The 16,010-nt window shown below is 34.9% G+C and overlaps 3 protein-coding genes across 3 annotated transcripts; 1 reads left to right on the plus strand and 2 right to left on the minus strand.

The window, feature by feature from the left end:
• Window positions 1–1,408: 1,408 nt before the first annotated feature.
• On the plus strand, window positions 1,409–4,618 carry LOC111477736 (lipase-like). Its single transcript, XM_023121620.1, has 8 exons — window positions 1,409–1,812; window positions 1,886–1,980; window positions 2,046–2,149; window positions 2,253–2,353; window positions 2,471–2,574; window positions 3,538–3,951; window positions 4,058–4,189; window positions 4,353–4,618. The coding sequence occupies exons 1-8, from the start codon at window positions 1,558–1,560 to the stop codon at window positions 4,507–4,509; spliced, it is 1,362 nt and encodes a 453-aa protein (XP_022977388.1). The 5' UTR covers window positions 1,409–1,557; the 3' UTR covers window positions 4,510–4,618.
• Window positions 4,619–4,742: 124 nt separating this feature from the next.
• On the minus strand, window positions 4,743–8,859 carry LOC111477743 (AP-1 complex subunit mu-2). Its single transcript, XM_023121629.1, has 11 exons — window positions 8,413–8,859; window positions 8,016–8,162; window positions 7,582–7,644; window positions 7,288–7,464; window positions 7,097–7,200; window positions 6,461–6,568; window positions 6,212–6,308; window positions 6,012–6,109; window positions 5,739–5,880; window positions 5,509–5,631; window positions 4,743–5,059 (listed from the first exon to the last, which is right to left on the minus strand). The coding sequence occupies exons 1-11, from the start codon at window positions 8,539–8,541 to the stop codon at window positions 4,961–4,963; spliced, it is 1,287 nt and encodes a 428-aa protein (XP_022977397.1). The 5' UTR covers window positions 8,542–8,859; the 3' UTR covers window positions 4,743–4,960.
• A 1,584-nt stretch (window positions 8,860–10,443) lies between these two features.
• LOC111484265 (lysM domain receptor-like kinase 3) lies at window positions 10,444–13,420 on the minus strand. The gene is made up of 10 exons (XM_023130797.1): window positions 12,744–13,420; window positions 12,247–12,486; window positions 12,037–12,176; window positions 11,854–11,943; window positions 11,638–11,743; window positions 11,400–11,551; window positions 11,219–11,316; window positions 10,995–11,133; window positions 10,821–10,919; window positions 10,444–10,645 (listed from the first exon to the last, which is right to left on the minus strand). Exons 1-10 carry the CDS (start codon window positions 13,384–13,386, stop codon window positions 10,481–10,483), a joined length of 1,872 nt encoding a protein of 623 aa, XP_022986565.1. The 5' UTR covers window positions 13,387–13,420; the 3' UTR covers window positions 10,444–10,480.
• Window positions 13,421–16,010: the final 2,590 nt, after the last annotated feature.

Genomic DNA, 16,010 nt, shown 5'->3' on the forward strand with positions numbered 1-16,010 from the left:
TAATAATTAATAATGATAATAAATTATATGAATAAATAAATAAATAAAATTTCAGCGATAATGTATTTTGATTACAATAAAAATCAATTCCATTTCGAAATTTTATTATTAAAATAGAAAAAAAAAAATATATGATTATAAAAAAGGAAAGGCTTCCGTGCTTGAAATAAGTGAATCAAACACTTCAATTCTGTAAAAGGGCAAAAAATGTCATAAATATGGGTCGGGTCATCCAAATCACACCAGCAGATTCTTTTTCTTTTCCCCAATTTAGGGGTCTTTTCAAATTATACCAACAGAATAAAATAAAATTAATAATAAATGGGTAAGGCAAGGAATTTTTTATTTTATTTTATTTATTATTTTTTTTTAATGGAGCAAAAGTACATATTCATGGGGAAATTCGAAACTTGGGAGGAATTAATTTGGAATTATTTTTTAGAAAGAAAAATACTTTTAACCAAAATTACTTTTCTACCCCTCAACTTTTAGGAAAGGGTGTTTTATTATAAATTATTGGTTAAAATATTAATTTAGTCATTTTCATCCCTAAACTTTTAAAATTACAAATTTATTTCACTAATTTAAATAAAAATTATAATTTTCAAACTAAAATTTAAAAAAATAAAATTCAAATTATATATGACATTAATTAATTTTTAAAATTTAGAAATCTATGGATTAAATGAAAATTAAACTAAAAAATCATAGCTAATAATATTATTTTTAAAAATTTATAGACCCAAACTCAAACTCAAAATCCAACAAACAGTACAATCACGGTAATCATCTAGAGAGACTCAAAGTAGCACCATAAACACAAAAGTTACAATTTTTTTCATTCGTTCTCAAATTTTAAACGTACATTTCATCGTTATATTCAATATATTTTTTATGATATAAAGAAGTAACAAACAATAAAAAAAGAAGCAAAAATGAAGTAAGCTAGTTTGGCAGCCAAATTAGTGGCCGTAGGATTAGTTGAGCTGCTTTTGGAGGGTCACATCTACCATTGGAGATGGATGGTCCGCTTACCTTCTACCACCGCTCCCAAACCTAAAGTCAAACTAAGCTTAATATCCTCAACTCAGGGCCCTTTTGAATACAGATGTTAATACTTAATGCATGTGGTTTATAGATATTGTCTGGTTCGATTTGTTATGTATAATCATAAATCTCATAATTTTTAAAATGTGTTTACTGAAGAGAAATTTCATACCTTTATATGAGATGTGACGGAGTAATAAACTAGGATGAACTCGACCCAAAACGGAAAAACCAAACTTGTGGGAGTGGAAATCTAAGAGACGTGGCGGCAATCCCATTGAATCATATGGTGTCGCTTAGCTTTTATTTAATTACCCATTTTGAATAAACACAAAAATCCAACTGAAATCTGTATCCATCATGCAAGCCATGCAATGCAACATACAACTCACGTGTCGTAGCACGTGCTCAAACCCATCCATCGCCTGACTTCCTCCTCTTCCTCTATATTACTACTTCGCCTAATTCTAAACAACCACCGTCTGTGGCGGCGATAATCTACTCACAAAAATGATCGCTGCTTCATGGGTTGCTCTAATTTTCCTCTTATGTGAACTGTTTTTGAGTTCTGTGGTTCATTCCGTTTATGGTTTGTATATTTTTACCTCCGCCGTAGTCGGGGATGTTTCAGAAGCTCTTAATTTCAGCTTGAGAAACTTCAAATTGGTCAATTTTGAGCCAAAAACAGTGCCACCGTCGAGCAATTTTGAGCAGCATCTTCCTCCAATCGTCTTGGTCCATGGAATCTTTGGGTTTGGAAAAGGGGTCTGTAATTTATGGCAAAGGATCACTTTCGATTTCTGCCTCCATTTCTTGAGCTGACTCATTTCCTTTTCAGAGATTGGGAAGCTTATCGTATTTTGCCGGAGCTGAGAACAAAGACGAACGGGTTCTAGTCCCTGATTTGGGATCCTTAACCAGCATTTACGACAGGTCTTTCAAAGATTTTGCGGTGTTCTTCAATTTTTGGGTATTGATTTAGTTTAATTTGGTTTCAGGGCTCGTGAATTGTTCTTCTATTTGAAAGGTGGGCTTGTCGATTACGGTGAAGAACACAGCAGAGTTTGTGGGCACTCACGATTCGGCCGGCTGTATGAACAAGGTCGATTGGGAATAAAATTTTAATAAACAAAGTGGGAAACTTATGAATTTATTTTAAAAATGGGATAATTTTCCCCTGTTTTTTTTTTTATTGAGAAATGCAGGGCAGTACCCTGAATGGGACGAGGATCATCCTATTCACTTCGTGGGGCATTCCGCCGGAGCTCAGGTTGCTCGTCTGCTCCAACAGATGCTCGCCGACAAGGTTGCTGAAAACACGACATTTAACGTTGTTCTGTCGATGATGATGATGATGTTTTATGGGTTTGATAAAATTCCAACACATTTGCTTGTTCTTCTGTTTCTTTCAATTTGGCTGCAGGCATTCGAGGGCCACCGGAACACTTCGGAGAATTGGGTTTTGAGCATAACGGCCTTATCTGGGGCGTTCAATGGAACTACAAGAACTTATTTGGATGGAATGCAGTGAGTTTCTCTCTAGATGATGACGTTGTTCTGCCTCATTTTGTTAATGTTTTGGTCACAAAATGTAGTAACCCTTTCTAATTGGGACCTCCAATTGTGTAGGGGTGACATAGAACAAAAATTTGGATCATGCTCGTTATAAGTCACTACCACAACTTTTAAGGTCCCAATATCCATATGAAATTTTAAATGAATTCTGTAACCGTCCAAGCTCACCACTAATAGATATTGTCAGCTTTAGCTCATTGTGTATTCCTGTCAGCCTCACAATTTTAAAATACGTCTACTAGAGAGAGGTTTCCACACGAATATTTGTTCTCCTCTCCAACCAACGTGAGACTTCACAATCCACCCGTTGGGCCCAACGTCTTCACTAGCACACTACCCAGTGTCTAGCTTTGATAACATTTATAACATCCTAAGCCCACCCCTTTGAGGACCTAGTGTCCTTGCTCTGATACCATTTGTAATAGAGTCAGACACGGGTGGTGTGCGTCTAGCTTTGATATCATTTGTAACATCCCAAGCTCACCCCTTTGAGAGGACCAGTGTCTTTGCTCTGATACCATTTGTAACAGAGCTAGACAGGGGATGGTGTGCTAGCAAGAACGCTGGCCCTCGAGATGGGTTGTAAGGTCTCACATCGGTTAAAGAGGGGAACGAAGCCTTCCTTAGAGGTGGAAACCTCTCTCTAATAAACGCGTTTTAAAACTATGAGATTGACAGCCATGAGTAACGAGTTAAAGCGAATAATATCTGTTAATGGTGAGCTTAAATAGTTCATGGTTTTGAATTTCATTTTGAATGAGATTGAAATGTTTTTAAGTGAAAAAAAAAGTGCTTTTTTTTTTTTTAAGCCCTTAAAAAGTGTCCAAACAAAGACTTAGGGCTATTAACTTGAAGTAGTTTAAGTTGGATAATGTGTCTTGATGAGCTTTTGGTATCAACTTGGTTTGTTTTCAGACCAGAAGATGGGGACACCATGAAACCTATAAGTCTGCTACAGCTGTGTCGAGTTGGGGTTATAGCTTACGACTGGTTGGACATAGGGTGGTTGAAAAAGTATTACAACTTCGGATTCGATCACTTCAACATGTCGTGGAAGAAGAAGGGTGTTTTGGGTCTGATGAAATGTGCGTTGGGAAAAGAAGGTCCGTTTGCTTATGGAGATTGGATTCTGCCTGATCTTACAATCCAAGGATCGATGCGATTAAACAGCCGCCTGCAGACCTTCAATACCACATACTATTTCAGCTACGCTACGAAGGCGCCTGCAAGAAGGATCTTTGGAATCCACCCCCTGCTTTCAATCAGAGCTTTGCAAATGAGCCGGTGGCGCTTTCCGTCTGACCTCTCGCCGCCGTATAAAGGCTATCGGTGAGTGTTGCCCATGTCATTTTTGTAAGTGGCCCAATCTCTTCTGATGGAATTTCTATTCGTGTTCTGGGAAGGGTAATACAAGTGCGTGGTGGTGGGTGTGCAGGGATGAGGATTGGCACGACAATGATGGAGCTTTAAACACAATATCTATGACTCACCCACGTTTTCCAATTGAACATCCAACCCATTTTGTTCATAATCGATCTCAATCTCAGTCTTGGGAACCTGGCATCTGGTTTGTCTACTACTCTTTATAAGCATTCTTTTAGAACTTAGAATGATATGGCGATCCAAATTTAATTTATGCTGTAGGTCACTGCCTTATCGTTTCCAATAGCTTTTTCTTTTCTATAGAATCCTTGATTATCTTTTTCAATTCTGGGAACATTTGGATTTAGGTACTACAAGATTGTAGAGGCAGATCACATATCATTCATCATTAATCGAGAGCGAGCAGGAGCTCAATTCGATCTGATATACAACGAGATTTTTGAGCGTTGTAGAAAACATGTACTTAGAAGAAAACAACCGATCCTGCCAAACCAAGAACACTGAAATGCAATCGTAAAAGAAAATCAACACAATTTTTTACTTTCTTGGATTTATGTTGGTCTTAAGTTCTACATTTATTTTCCTAATGATATTCTTTTACGCTTATAGTTTTCGACATGAGTTAATAACAATCAGTGAAGAAAGCCGATAAAAATAAATAAATTTAACAGTGAGCATTTGAAATAAGAATGGTTATAACATGAAACAAAGAAAAAAAAGAGCTAGTTGAAAGAAAATAAAGAAAAAAGAGACCACTTTCTCAGTTACTATATGGACTTACAAAAGCTGCAATATGCTTCACAAACAAAAAGAAGAGTAGAAAACAGAATTTTTCTTCGCCCACCAAATTCTCTACAACAACAAATCTTTGACTCATCCTGTGATTATTAACTGAATAATTCACGACATATGAACTCTGAAGAACGAAATGTCTATAAATCAAATTAAGTAATTTTCATACGAGCCTTAGTTCATACTCCCCAGCCATTGTGATGTATCTCACCCATGGAAGAGCCTGGTACCCACTTTTTTCGATAATCTTCAGGTAACGAACCTACGAAATCATAGTACTGGACATTAACATCTAAAATATCATATTGGTTTCATAATAATAACGAGGAACATCGTATAATGATTATATAATTCGCCCTGTTATCCATATTCTCAGCAATTAATTGGTAACAAACAAGAACAAGTTTTAGCTCATATAGTTGAGCAAGAAACTAATGTAGATCTACCCAGTCTAACTGGGTTCATATATCTGGTATCACAAATAGAAGAATAAATCCCAGATGAGGACTATTTCCTAAAAGAAGATTATGCCAACTTTTCATTAGACAGTTTGGGCACGGGAGGATCTTTTGTCCATGCTCTACATTTTAGAAGAATTAGCATGGGCTTTAATAAATTTTCTTGCATGGAAAATCAGAGGGAAGAAAGAGGAGTTATAATGTCACTGAATGGTAAACATGACTAACCAGAGAAAGCATAAAGAAGCCCTACCTGGATTCCAGAAACAGTGAAGTATGGTATCTCAAACTTTACACGAATTGGCGCCTTTCTCTCTGGAGTTGCTTCTTCAGATGTAATTGAAGGAAGGCGAAACTCTGCTCTTAACATATACTCCTGAATTTTCCAGATTAAGATCAAGAAAATTAGCTTCCTGAATCATCCGGTATTCATGCATAAGGTAAGCTAAGCGTTCACAGACATGCAAATGAAATTTTAAATACCTTGCCACCGGGAAAAGATCTTATTTTCCAGCATAATGCATCATTTTCAGGTGCATAAGAAGCAGACCCCATTGAGGTCCGAACATTTGGGTTGGTAGCATCTGCTGGCACAGGCAATTCAATCTCAACATTTGTTGCGGTGCTGTATGATTAACTTTTTATTAGTAAAAAGAAACTAGGAAGATTATATTTTTACTGACCCCCCTCAAACCTTACTTTTGCATCTTTCTTTTTTTTTTCTTTTTTTTTTTTAAATTTTTTAAAGGCTAATACCTTCTCTCCTTGAACTGGCTTCTTGCTTTTACCATGATCTCAATACGACTTTTTGAATGTCTTTCAATTTGAGCTTCTACCCAAATAAGAGGCTTTACCTGTCGATAAAAACGATGAAGCACATCAAATTACAAGATAAAAGGAAGCAATGAATAAACCAACGTGACTTAGAAAATAGCATCCACGTGAACATATCAAACCTGAGTGCTCAGTCTATAAGTCATGAGATCAAAAGCTCCATCTGGTGGTATGAAGGATATGGTCCGATCATTTTCAAAGCGGGCCAGACGTACGCACCTAAAAAAAGCATTTGGTTTGATGCTTAGATAACATATAAACTGACCTAACGCTTATGAAGTCATACATTACTATATATAGCATCCGAACCCAACAAAATGCACAGATATTGCCATTACAAGAAAATGAATACACCATATGGTGATACATACTGGTGAAATTTGATGTCTTCCAAATCAATAGCTTTCCCTTTTGTGGTTCGGCCTTGTGCTTCCAATAATACTCTATCATTGAGCCCAAGCTTACACTCGGGCATACCACTACAACAAGAAACAAAACCAAACCTTAATTTCTGCAAATCAACTAGCAAAGATACAAATGGAATGAGAAGGATATTATAACAAATCACTGAATGGGGAGACTGGAAAGTAAAGAAATGAAGGTTTCAACAATACCAGAAGGCCAAGTTACGAATAAGTGCTTATGTACATAATAATAAAGCATTGAAATAACAGAAAGCAAAGAAATGAAGATCTCGACAATACCACATAGACAATATTCACATGTTTCAAAGTTAACACTTCTTCTAAGCTCGCTAGAATGATTAAATAGATCATACTTTCTGAACAGTTTAGTTTCCCAGTTCAGAGTTTGCTAGAACAGTTTAAAATCATTTCTTGATTGAAAGTAAAAGTGAGAGTAAACCAATAACAAGATGTATGCAAGACTAAAAACTTTTTCTTGATTACAAAGTACTTTTGAGGATATTGTGTGCAATATGGAAGTGAACGAGTACAAGCTTTTTCCGTGTCACGATGTAAATTTCTCAAACCACTATGAGAGCAGACCTTAAGTAAGTTCTCATCTTCAATGCCCCCACAACATCTGACCTAATTATTTGCCCGTTACTGTTGACAAGTATATTAACACTCTCCACCACATCCAAAAAGACCTGGAGAAATAAGAACAGTGCATTACCTACTAAGCTTTAAGAATCACAAATGAACATATGCAGCTTATTCTTTCAAAGAACACATACCTCATTCTTCTTGTAATTTATACCTTCACTCCGCCAAGAAACTGCATTTGTTACTGCCATGGGTGGCCTCTGAGCAACCTCCATTCTATAAGCATCAGTCTTTATAAACTCACTAAGAATTTTTGCCTCGGTGTATTGAGGATAACCAAAATCCATGATTTCATCAAGCAACTCATACTACAAAGAATATAAGCATTAATATCATCATTCACCACCTGACATAAATCACAATACATGCTATGGTAAAAGTTTAAGAAATTTATAAGGATTCGATCGATAAAAGGCATATCTTACCACCACAACAAAGTTGTCCCTAAGCGATTCTTCTTCCAGTTCTTCAAAATAATGCTTGAAGACCTGTGGTATACCGATTCATGTCAATAATTTATTTCTTTTCTTTCTCATGAAACATATTTGATCAGAAGTCCCAAAACCTACCTACATCCTATATATTTTGCAAGGAAAACACAAATGGAATTTCATTACCATTTACTGCAGACACAACGCAGAAAGGTAAGCTAATCGGACAAAAAATTATTCTCCTCTTGTTGATAGAAAATGAAGATCCTAAGTAGCCTTGAATTTTTAGAAATCCTATCCAAAGTCTTATTGAACCTTGTAACTTTAGGAACTAAAATAATGGGTACACTATCATTTATCCAAATTAGAGATGTTTGAAAGACCAAAATACATTGTTGGAGAACGCTCTGATCATATATACAACTTACATCAACTACTCGGTGCAAAAAGGAAAGAAGACTAGCAGCATTGCAATTCTGCCTCGCAGCAACCATCAGGTACACATTATTGTGCTGAATAAACATGTAGCTTATTCCATTGTCGTAAACTACTGGATCTTGAGACTGCGGATCACCCTGACATCAAAAGATTTTGAAAATTTTGTTAGATAGAGATTCGAATCATTTTATTTGACATTTCATTGTTTGAATCTGCTTCCTAAAGATATAATTAGAAACAAATCCGATACGAGGACCTCCAATTTCTCTGATTCAATCGCATTTATCACCAATTTACTAGTAAACAGAAACTAAATCGCTCGCCCTAAAAAGAAAATAAGACTATAGTTCTACCAGGGACCGATCAAATTAAACGAAGATCCAGAACCTCCTTCTCGATGAGCTTGGTGAAGAAGCGCTCGGCCTGAACTGCCGAGACATCGCCACGATAATCGCGCCAAATGAGAACACGCCCTTTGATGTCTAATAGGAACAGCGCGGAGGCCGCCCCCGCCATTGATTCAAATCAGAAAACGGTTTGTAAATCACTAGAAACAATTCTTCCTCCGGCTAGCTAGGTTGTTCGCGAAAACAAGGAGAGCATAAGAACTTGAAGGAGATCTCGCGATGTCCAGCAGAAGAATCAACTGGCTAGAACGGTAGATCTACTTGAATCAATTCGGCACATCGTCGCGCCAGAAACTTGTGTCATCTGGATTCCGACGCTCAACCATTACTAGAGGACGATCTGCGGCAAGATGTTCCAATTGCCGAGTTATTTTAGTTTGCAATTGGGAGTTTTCTTTTTTCTGATAAATAAATTCATGTTCGGCGTAAGGATGTGAAAATACTTTGAAAATTATTGTTCAAATACTTGGGTCTACCTTTTTATTTTTGGCTCGTAATAAATTGTTCCTATACTTGTAAATTCTACTCTTTTTTTTTTCCTTTAATACAGTTATTTTAAAATACAAACTATTTACATTTATTTTTAGTTTTAAAACAAATTAATTAAATATGAATATAAAAATCAATTTTTAGCGATAGAAAATTCTGTTTGTGAGTTTACATGTAATATTTTGTATAAGTAAAAACAAAGAAATTAATTTTTTTAAAAATGTTGTTAATTTATTAATAACCACATAACGAACTAGTTCTATTAAGCTGTAGAAGAAATATGGATGAAATTATCGATATGTGTATGGCATGATTTAATTTGTGATATTTATGAATGCATGCATAAGACGTGATCATGCTACAAGCTTAAAATGGAAATGTCGTATGACTCTAGGTTATGCTTATGAGTTGATTATGCAATTGGTTGTATACGAGTATTTTTAGTTTGCTAATCCCCAAGAAATTTCTGACCGACACGTTGTGTGCTGAGTTAAGAATAATGAGAATTTTTTACCGTCGGATTATATGACGTTACAGGTCGTATTTGACCAAGAGCGAGACTTATATACGTGTTAAAAAACAGAGATAAGCATACAAAGAGTCAACCGTCTTAGCTTGAAGTAGCTATGAAACTATGAATCAAATTTGCAAACTAAAAATGTAATATTTACTAAAATGGTTCTTTTCCAAAAGTTTGACCAAAGTAACGAAAAATACATCATTCCTCTTGAATATCTCTCCGTTTTACCGTCCAAAACAAGGCCTTATGGAGTATAGTCAAGTGGTAAGGCATCGGTTTTTGGTACCAACATGCAAAGGTTCGAATCTTTTTACTTCAGATTATGAACACCAATTGGATCTGTCAAGAACGAGCTGACGACTACAGAGGAAGTAGTTGGCTATAGTCCCTGAGCCCAACTTGTAGCAAGCCAAAAGTGTGACTGTAGTCCCTGGGCCCAGCTACAAGCCAACCCGCCGAGTTGAACACAAGCCCTTTTTAGTCAAGCTTCGACTGGGTTCTTCTATCAATCTTATAGTCCTTGCTTAACTCCTTGTTTTGTAAATTGGTCACTGGTTGATCTAATCGGCCCAAGACATGCGAGAGCCCAACTCGGGAAGATGGGAAGGACAGAGAGATAAAGCAATATAGCATATTCGGAAAGCGCATCTTGCACCGCATACCAGATATCTCATACCCACTTGAGAAAGAAAGAGTCTCAGATATCGCATATCGAAGAACCTGCTCCTGACCTATCCTATCTGAAAAAACGAGATGACATACGCACTCAAGAGATATGAGTTTTCTTACCGCTTGACTTACTTCCAGGCTTAGGGAGAAAAGCACATCCTCGTTTGGGTTAGGAGTTCCAAACCTCGCTTTTTCTCTATTTGATTTTTGTAATTTTGAATATTAAAATTATAAATTTAATTGATTAATTAGATTTAAAATAAAATTTTAATTACAATCAGCCTTCCTTCATCCAACGAAACAATACAAAAGAAGAAGATAAAAGAAGCAGGAATAAGGGTAAACATGGAATTTGAGTTTAAATTGTGGATCATCTCCCAGTGAAGAGGCCACTGAAAACCTGGCTGTTACCGCCCAGTGACGCCTCCCACTCGACGGCGGACGTCATAAGCTGCGACAGCAAAGCAACAATTTCATGCATCTCCGGCCTTCCCACCGGATCTTCGTTCAAACACCATGCCGCTATTTCCCCCATCTGCCCCCACCCATTCAACTTACACTTTCATTTCACATTTTACATTAAAAAAATAATAAAAATAAATAAAAATTCAGTTATTTGTCTTATAAAACCAATTGATTTATATAGTTTAATTTTTTTTTTTTGGGTCCTTGTAATTCATTCAAATTACATGTTTGTACTCGTAGTTTACCTTATAAATATCGTACATCGGGTAGCTTCCATGCAAATTTCCATCCACGACAGCTTCCAAAGCAGCCTCAGAGTTTTCCCCTTGGAATATCGTGTATATCTAAACAAATTTTTAAATACTCAAAAATATATTTGGTCTAAAATGCAATAAAATAAAACAAAATAAAAATATTACAAGCGTGATCAGCGACTTGGTTCTCTTTGGCTCTTGGTTGTCTCGGATCAGAGCTCTTCTTCCTGTAATCAGCTCAGCCAAAACCACTCCAAACGCAAATACGTCCGTTTTGGGGGTCACTTGCAGCTCTTTTACGGATCTTTTACACACAATTTACCAAACAAAATTAATTGAATAACTGAAAATTTTTAGATATAGATTATTTGGTTTATTTTTCTTCTTACTCTGGAGGAAGGTAGCCCGGAGTTCCGACAAGTCGGGTTGCTACGAGTTCGTCATCGTTCGTTCGTCCGACTAACTTTACCAGTCCAAAATCCGCAACCTACCGTAAAAGAAAAAATTATTAGAAGAAACCATTGCAATACAATATAAATAGTTTATTATAAGGTCAAATAAAAATATTACCTTTGCTCCAAGACTTTCATCAAGGAGGATATTACTCGTCTTTATGTCCCGATGAACATATCGTGCTTTCGTATGATCGTGAATGTACTCGATACCCTTTGCAGCATCCAAAGCTATTTGCGTTCTTGTTGTCCACGATAGAGGTTGATAACCTAAATCATTGTCAATTTTTCATCATTTCGTTAGGTAATTATTTTATTTTTTAAATTTATCTCATTAATTAATTAATTTAGAATACCTCTTTTTAGTGGATCATGAAGATGGTCACTCAAGGATCCATTAGGAACATATTCATAAACCAAATACAAATGGTCATCTCCGCTGGCATACCCCAGAAGCTCCACCTGGAAAATATTTAACATATTAAAAAATTCATACTATAAAAATAAATAAATTAATTAAAATACGTTGAAATTTATTAAAAAAAATAATGGAATTAATGTCGCTAACATACCACATTAATATGATGGATCCTACATAGGACTTTTAATTCTGCGAAGAATTCTTTGGATTTATTAGATTTCATTTTCTTAATTGCAACCTCCTGCAAATTAAACAAGTAATTATTATAAAATCTTTTTATTATTATTATTTAATATAAATAAATAAATAAATAAATAAATAAATAAATAAAAACCTGTTGATTCAATACTCCATGGTAAACAATTCCATATCCACCCTCTCCGATCTTGCGAGATTCATCGAAGTTAGCCGTAGCCTCTTCGATCTCCTCAACGGTAAAAATCAAGGTTTTTTCGGATTCAAAGGCTGAAACATCTGTAAATGATAATTTTACTGTAAGTAATTAAGTAATTAATGTTTAACCCTGATCTGTTGTTGTTCTTACCTTGTCTGAATGACCTTTTCTGAGCTTCCGATTTGGGCTTGGAGAAGGGATATTGGAAGCTGGAGGTTCCGAAAGTACTGAAACTCCTGGAAGGAGCCCTTGAATTTCGGGTATCGTTGTTTTGCTTTGACTTTTTAAATTTTCTCCTTATAAAAATGACAGCCAATGTTCCCAGTGAAACTACCGTCAAAGTTGATAATATTGCAATAACTATTGTCCACACATGTTTCATTGTCGGTCCTAATCCCACAAACAAAGCATATATTAGCTGCAAATTCATTAATATTGGTATTTTCTTCTTTAATTCTCCTTTTAAATTAGTTTTTTTAAATTTTTAATTGCATTTAAACAAATTAGAAAACCCTTATTTTATACACAGTAAAAGTTGACAATGTAGAAAACCCTTATTTTAAATTAGAAAACCCTTATTCTTTAATTCCCTTATTTTATAATGTAGTAATAATTTAACTCAAAATTAAGGAGAATAATAAGATTACCTTTGGTATTTTGGTACGCATTCTTGTACATCGGCACGAACAAAACCCAATTGGGAACAATTAGGGCAGGATCTTCAATCAATTTTGTATTCAAATGATGAATTTCGGTCGCATCGGCCCTTAACAAACTAGCGATTTGCGACAACGTATCACGCGACTGAACCGTGTAACTCACCACAATCTTCGACTCATCCTCTACACATCCACACAACAATTTCACCCCGAATTCCTCTCCAGCAACAAGCAACGGATCGCCGAATATCCACACCTGTCCGCTGTAATTTCGATTCGACACATCACTCAAGAAGTCGCCGGTTCCTACTCTGAACGACGTGTCGTGAAAATACGCCGTTCCGGATACGCCGTCCGCCGATTCGCATGAACACGGTACGGTAATTAGGTAGTCTTCAACGCCTCCGCGCTGAATCGGCTGAATCTGCCATGGATTGACGGAGTATGCGGCGGCGATTTCGCTTTTCGTCTGCTGGCCGTTGTTGATGTGATATAACGACGCGTCGCATTTCATTATGGTTGAACATGCCATTGGAAACATAGTTTGATTAGAGTCGGGGATGGAGATTGCTGAAGAACAGAAGAAAATTAGTAGAAAGATGGAGTGTGAAACGACGGCGTTTGAAACCATGGCAGTGCTTTTGGGTGTTCTTCGTTTCGCTGTGAGGAAGAAAGATAACAGTGGAGGTAATATTAACGCTTCCCATTTTAATAAATATAAAAAAAATAATAATTTTGACGTATTTCGATATAACAACAAGCCAATCAGCTATAGCCATTGATACTAACGGCTGAGTTGAATATTGAAGTGGTTAATTATGTAAATAAATAAATAAATAAATTCGCTTAATTAAACGAAAAATAAGGAGAGGGGAGACAGGGGATAATACGAAGCCAACTGGTTTTCTGTTTCTTTTCCTTTGTCTTGTTGGCGTCTATGATTAAGAACATCATTAACGTTCTCGCACATTAGTTGTCTGAGGAAGCCGGCTGATGGGATGAGATGCTCCACGTGGCGTATTCTCCTCGCTTTTCATTTTCTATCGGTTCGATTCAAAAGCATAGTAAATCCCTAATGGAACGAATCTACTTTTTCTTTTAAAATAAGATTATAGACGTGTTGCGAAATCCCTACCGGAACGAATCTACTTTTTCTTTTAAAATAAGATTATAGACGTGTTGCGAAATCCCTAACGGAACGAATCTACTTTTTCTTTTAAAATAAGATTATATAGATGTGTTGCGAAAAATTATTAAAACGGTTCCTTCTAAATTATCATGGACTTAAATATTTATAAATTCATTTTCAAACTAATAATACCATTTACGTGTAATTATGGTTCATGGTGGGACCTAATTTTCCGTTACTATTACGTGTAGTACTTATTTATGCATGGTTCACATTAATTCCCACTAGATAGGCTTGTATATGTATCTTATAGACTTGACTATGGGCTAACACATGCTCATGCTGTCGAAAACCAATAGAAAGAAATGAGTGTGTATCATATCATGGGTATGTGTATATACAATGACATGTTGGGGAAGTATCTCGTCTTCGTGACATACATGCATGAGCTCCTGCATTTTTAAATCATAGTATATAGTTATGTTCCATATCATATTTCTATACTTTTCATGACGTAACCTTCTTATGAGACATGCACTGTGTGTCAAAATTTAGTGCAACTTATTGTTAGTTTGAATTAGTCAAGATATTCGTAACCAATTAATATTTGGAGAATATATCTTAGGTTCAAGTTAATATTTTTTTCCCTCTAGATTTGATTAGTAGTATATTTTATTTTATTCTCAATATTGAGTTAGTTTATATTTATTTTATTCTCAATATTGAGTTAGTTTATATTTTCCTTATTTTGAGGTATTAGTTAGTATTTTGTATCTATTTAAACGTTTGTGAATATCAATGAAGATTGAACTTTCGATCCCAATTCTATTTCTCGTTCTTAAATCTGTATTTTTCGTTGAGTAATAATATTTTCATATCTCTTCACACTTTTGAGTGGTAGATATTGTTTCGTATGTGTACATAACATATCATTCATGACTTGTCAAATGTTTTATAGGAGGTAAGATGTGAATGTGATATCATAGCATACATGGAATATATACTCGAAGTACATGCATTATAGAAAGCTCAAAAGCATAATATCATACTAGAAATAACATATAGATGGGCTACAACTCATACATTGTAGTCTAAATGCATTCTAGTAGAAAAAAACACTTGTAAAGCTATACTGATTTCTTGTGTTGATGTTCATTGGATCCGGTTTGTTGAGATCTAAGTATACTTACGATGTTTCATGACATAATAATTAGACTATCATTAAGGAATTAAATCATCTAACTTCCTTGAATGGTATGAATTAAATCATCCAAATACGAATCTAGAATAATCCAAAAGACTAAGAAAATGAATACAAAATACCAGACCAAAACATCTAGCAAATAGGAGAATATCACTAAGTCTAATATATGCATTAATGATTAGTTTTATGTCTAATAGGGTCATTAATGATTAAAATAAATAAATAAATAGAATAGGTCCAAGATTTATTACATTAAAATATAGTGAACTTACTCAACATAAATTTTAAATTTATTAACCTATCATCTATTTTTTACTTTTTATTTGAGTTAAAGGACCTCTTAAACTAAATAATAATAATAATGTGATGAAATAGTAAAAGTTTTTTTTAAAAGTTAAAACTTATTTACTACCTACTTAAAAATTTAAAATTTAATCTTGTAATCCATTTATATACGGTTTAAACTCTATTTTAAAAAGAAAAAAAATTGTAGTATAACTTAATTATTTAAAATATTATATTATTGATTGAAATATCATAAATTTTAATTATCACGACTACATTTTATTGAACTATAACACCCATAAGACCCTGCTTTATTGAGATAGTCTTTCTCTAGAACTTATTCCAAGCTTTACATGAAATTCTCATTAAAAAAAAAAGGGGAAATTTTCGAAAGTGATGGAGAATAAATTCTCGATCTTTTTCTAATATTTTATTCTTTTAATTCTTTTTTTCATAAAATATGTATTTGGGTCAGTTCGTAGGTTGAATTTTTTTTTTGTCGGATCAATCTGATCAACCCGACTAACTCGAAAATAAAATTATAATCTAATACTATCCTACGATTAAAAATACTTGACGTTTGTAATTGATATGAGTGATGTATCGTGTCTTGTAACTCGTGAAGGTTTGATATTTC

The sequence above is a fragment of the Cucurbita maxima genome, unplaced genomic scaffold, assembly GCF_002738345.1.
Source record: "Cucurbita maxima cultivar Rimu unplaced genomic scaffold, Cmax_1.0 Cma_Scf00001, whole genome shotgun sequence".
Classification (NCBI taxonomy): Eukaryota; Viridiplantae; Streptophyta; class Magnoliopsida; order Cucurbitales; family Cucurbitaceae; genus Cucurbita; species Cucurbita maxima.

Bases quoted from the DNA above. Each gene is read 5' to 3' on its own strand.
- LOC111484265 (XM_023130797.1), bottom strand. From the start codon at position 13,386: ATGGTTTCAAACGCCGTCGTTTCACACTCCATCTTTCTACTAATTTTC. The intron at 11,744-11,853 runs GTATGTTAGCGA...AATATTTTCCAG, and splicing joins GGATCCATCATATTAATGTG to GTGGAGCTTCTGGGGTATGC. The intron at 10,920-10,994 runs GTAATATTTTTA...AAATTTGTTTAG, and splicing joins CCAAGTCGCTGATCACGCTT to ATATACACGATATTCCAAGG.
- LOC111477736 (XM_023121620.1), top strand. From the start codon at position 1,558: ATGATCGCTGCTTCATGGGTTGCTCTAATTTTCCTCTTATGTGAACTG. The intron at 1,813-1,885 runs GTCTGTAATTTA...TTTCCTTTTCAG, and splicing joins TCTTTGGGTTTGGAAAAGGG to AGATTGGGAAGCTTATCGTA. The intron at 1,981-2,045 runs GTCTTTCAAAGA...ATTTGGTTTCAG, and splicing joins TTAACCAGCATTTACGACAG to GGCTCGTGAATTGTTCTTCT.
- LOC111477743 (XM_023121629.1), bottom strand. From the start codon at position 8,541: ATGGCGGGGGCGGCCTCCGCGCTGTTCCTATTAGACATCAAAGGGCGT. The intron at 6,309-6,460 runs GTATGTATCACC...TGCTTTTTTTAG, and splicing joins GAAGACATCAAATTTCACCA to GTGCGTACGTCTGGCCCGCT. The intron at 5,632-5,738 runs GTATTTAAAATT...TGGAAAATTCAG, and splicing joins GATCTTTTCCCGGTGGCAAG to GAGTATATGTTAAGAGCAGA.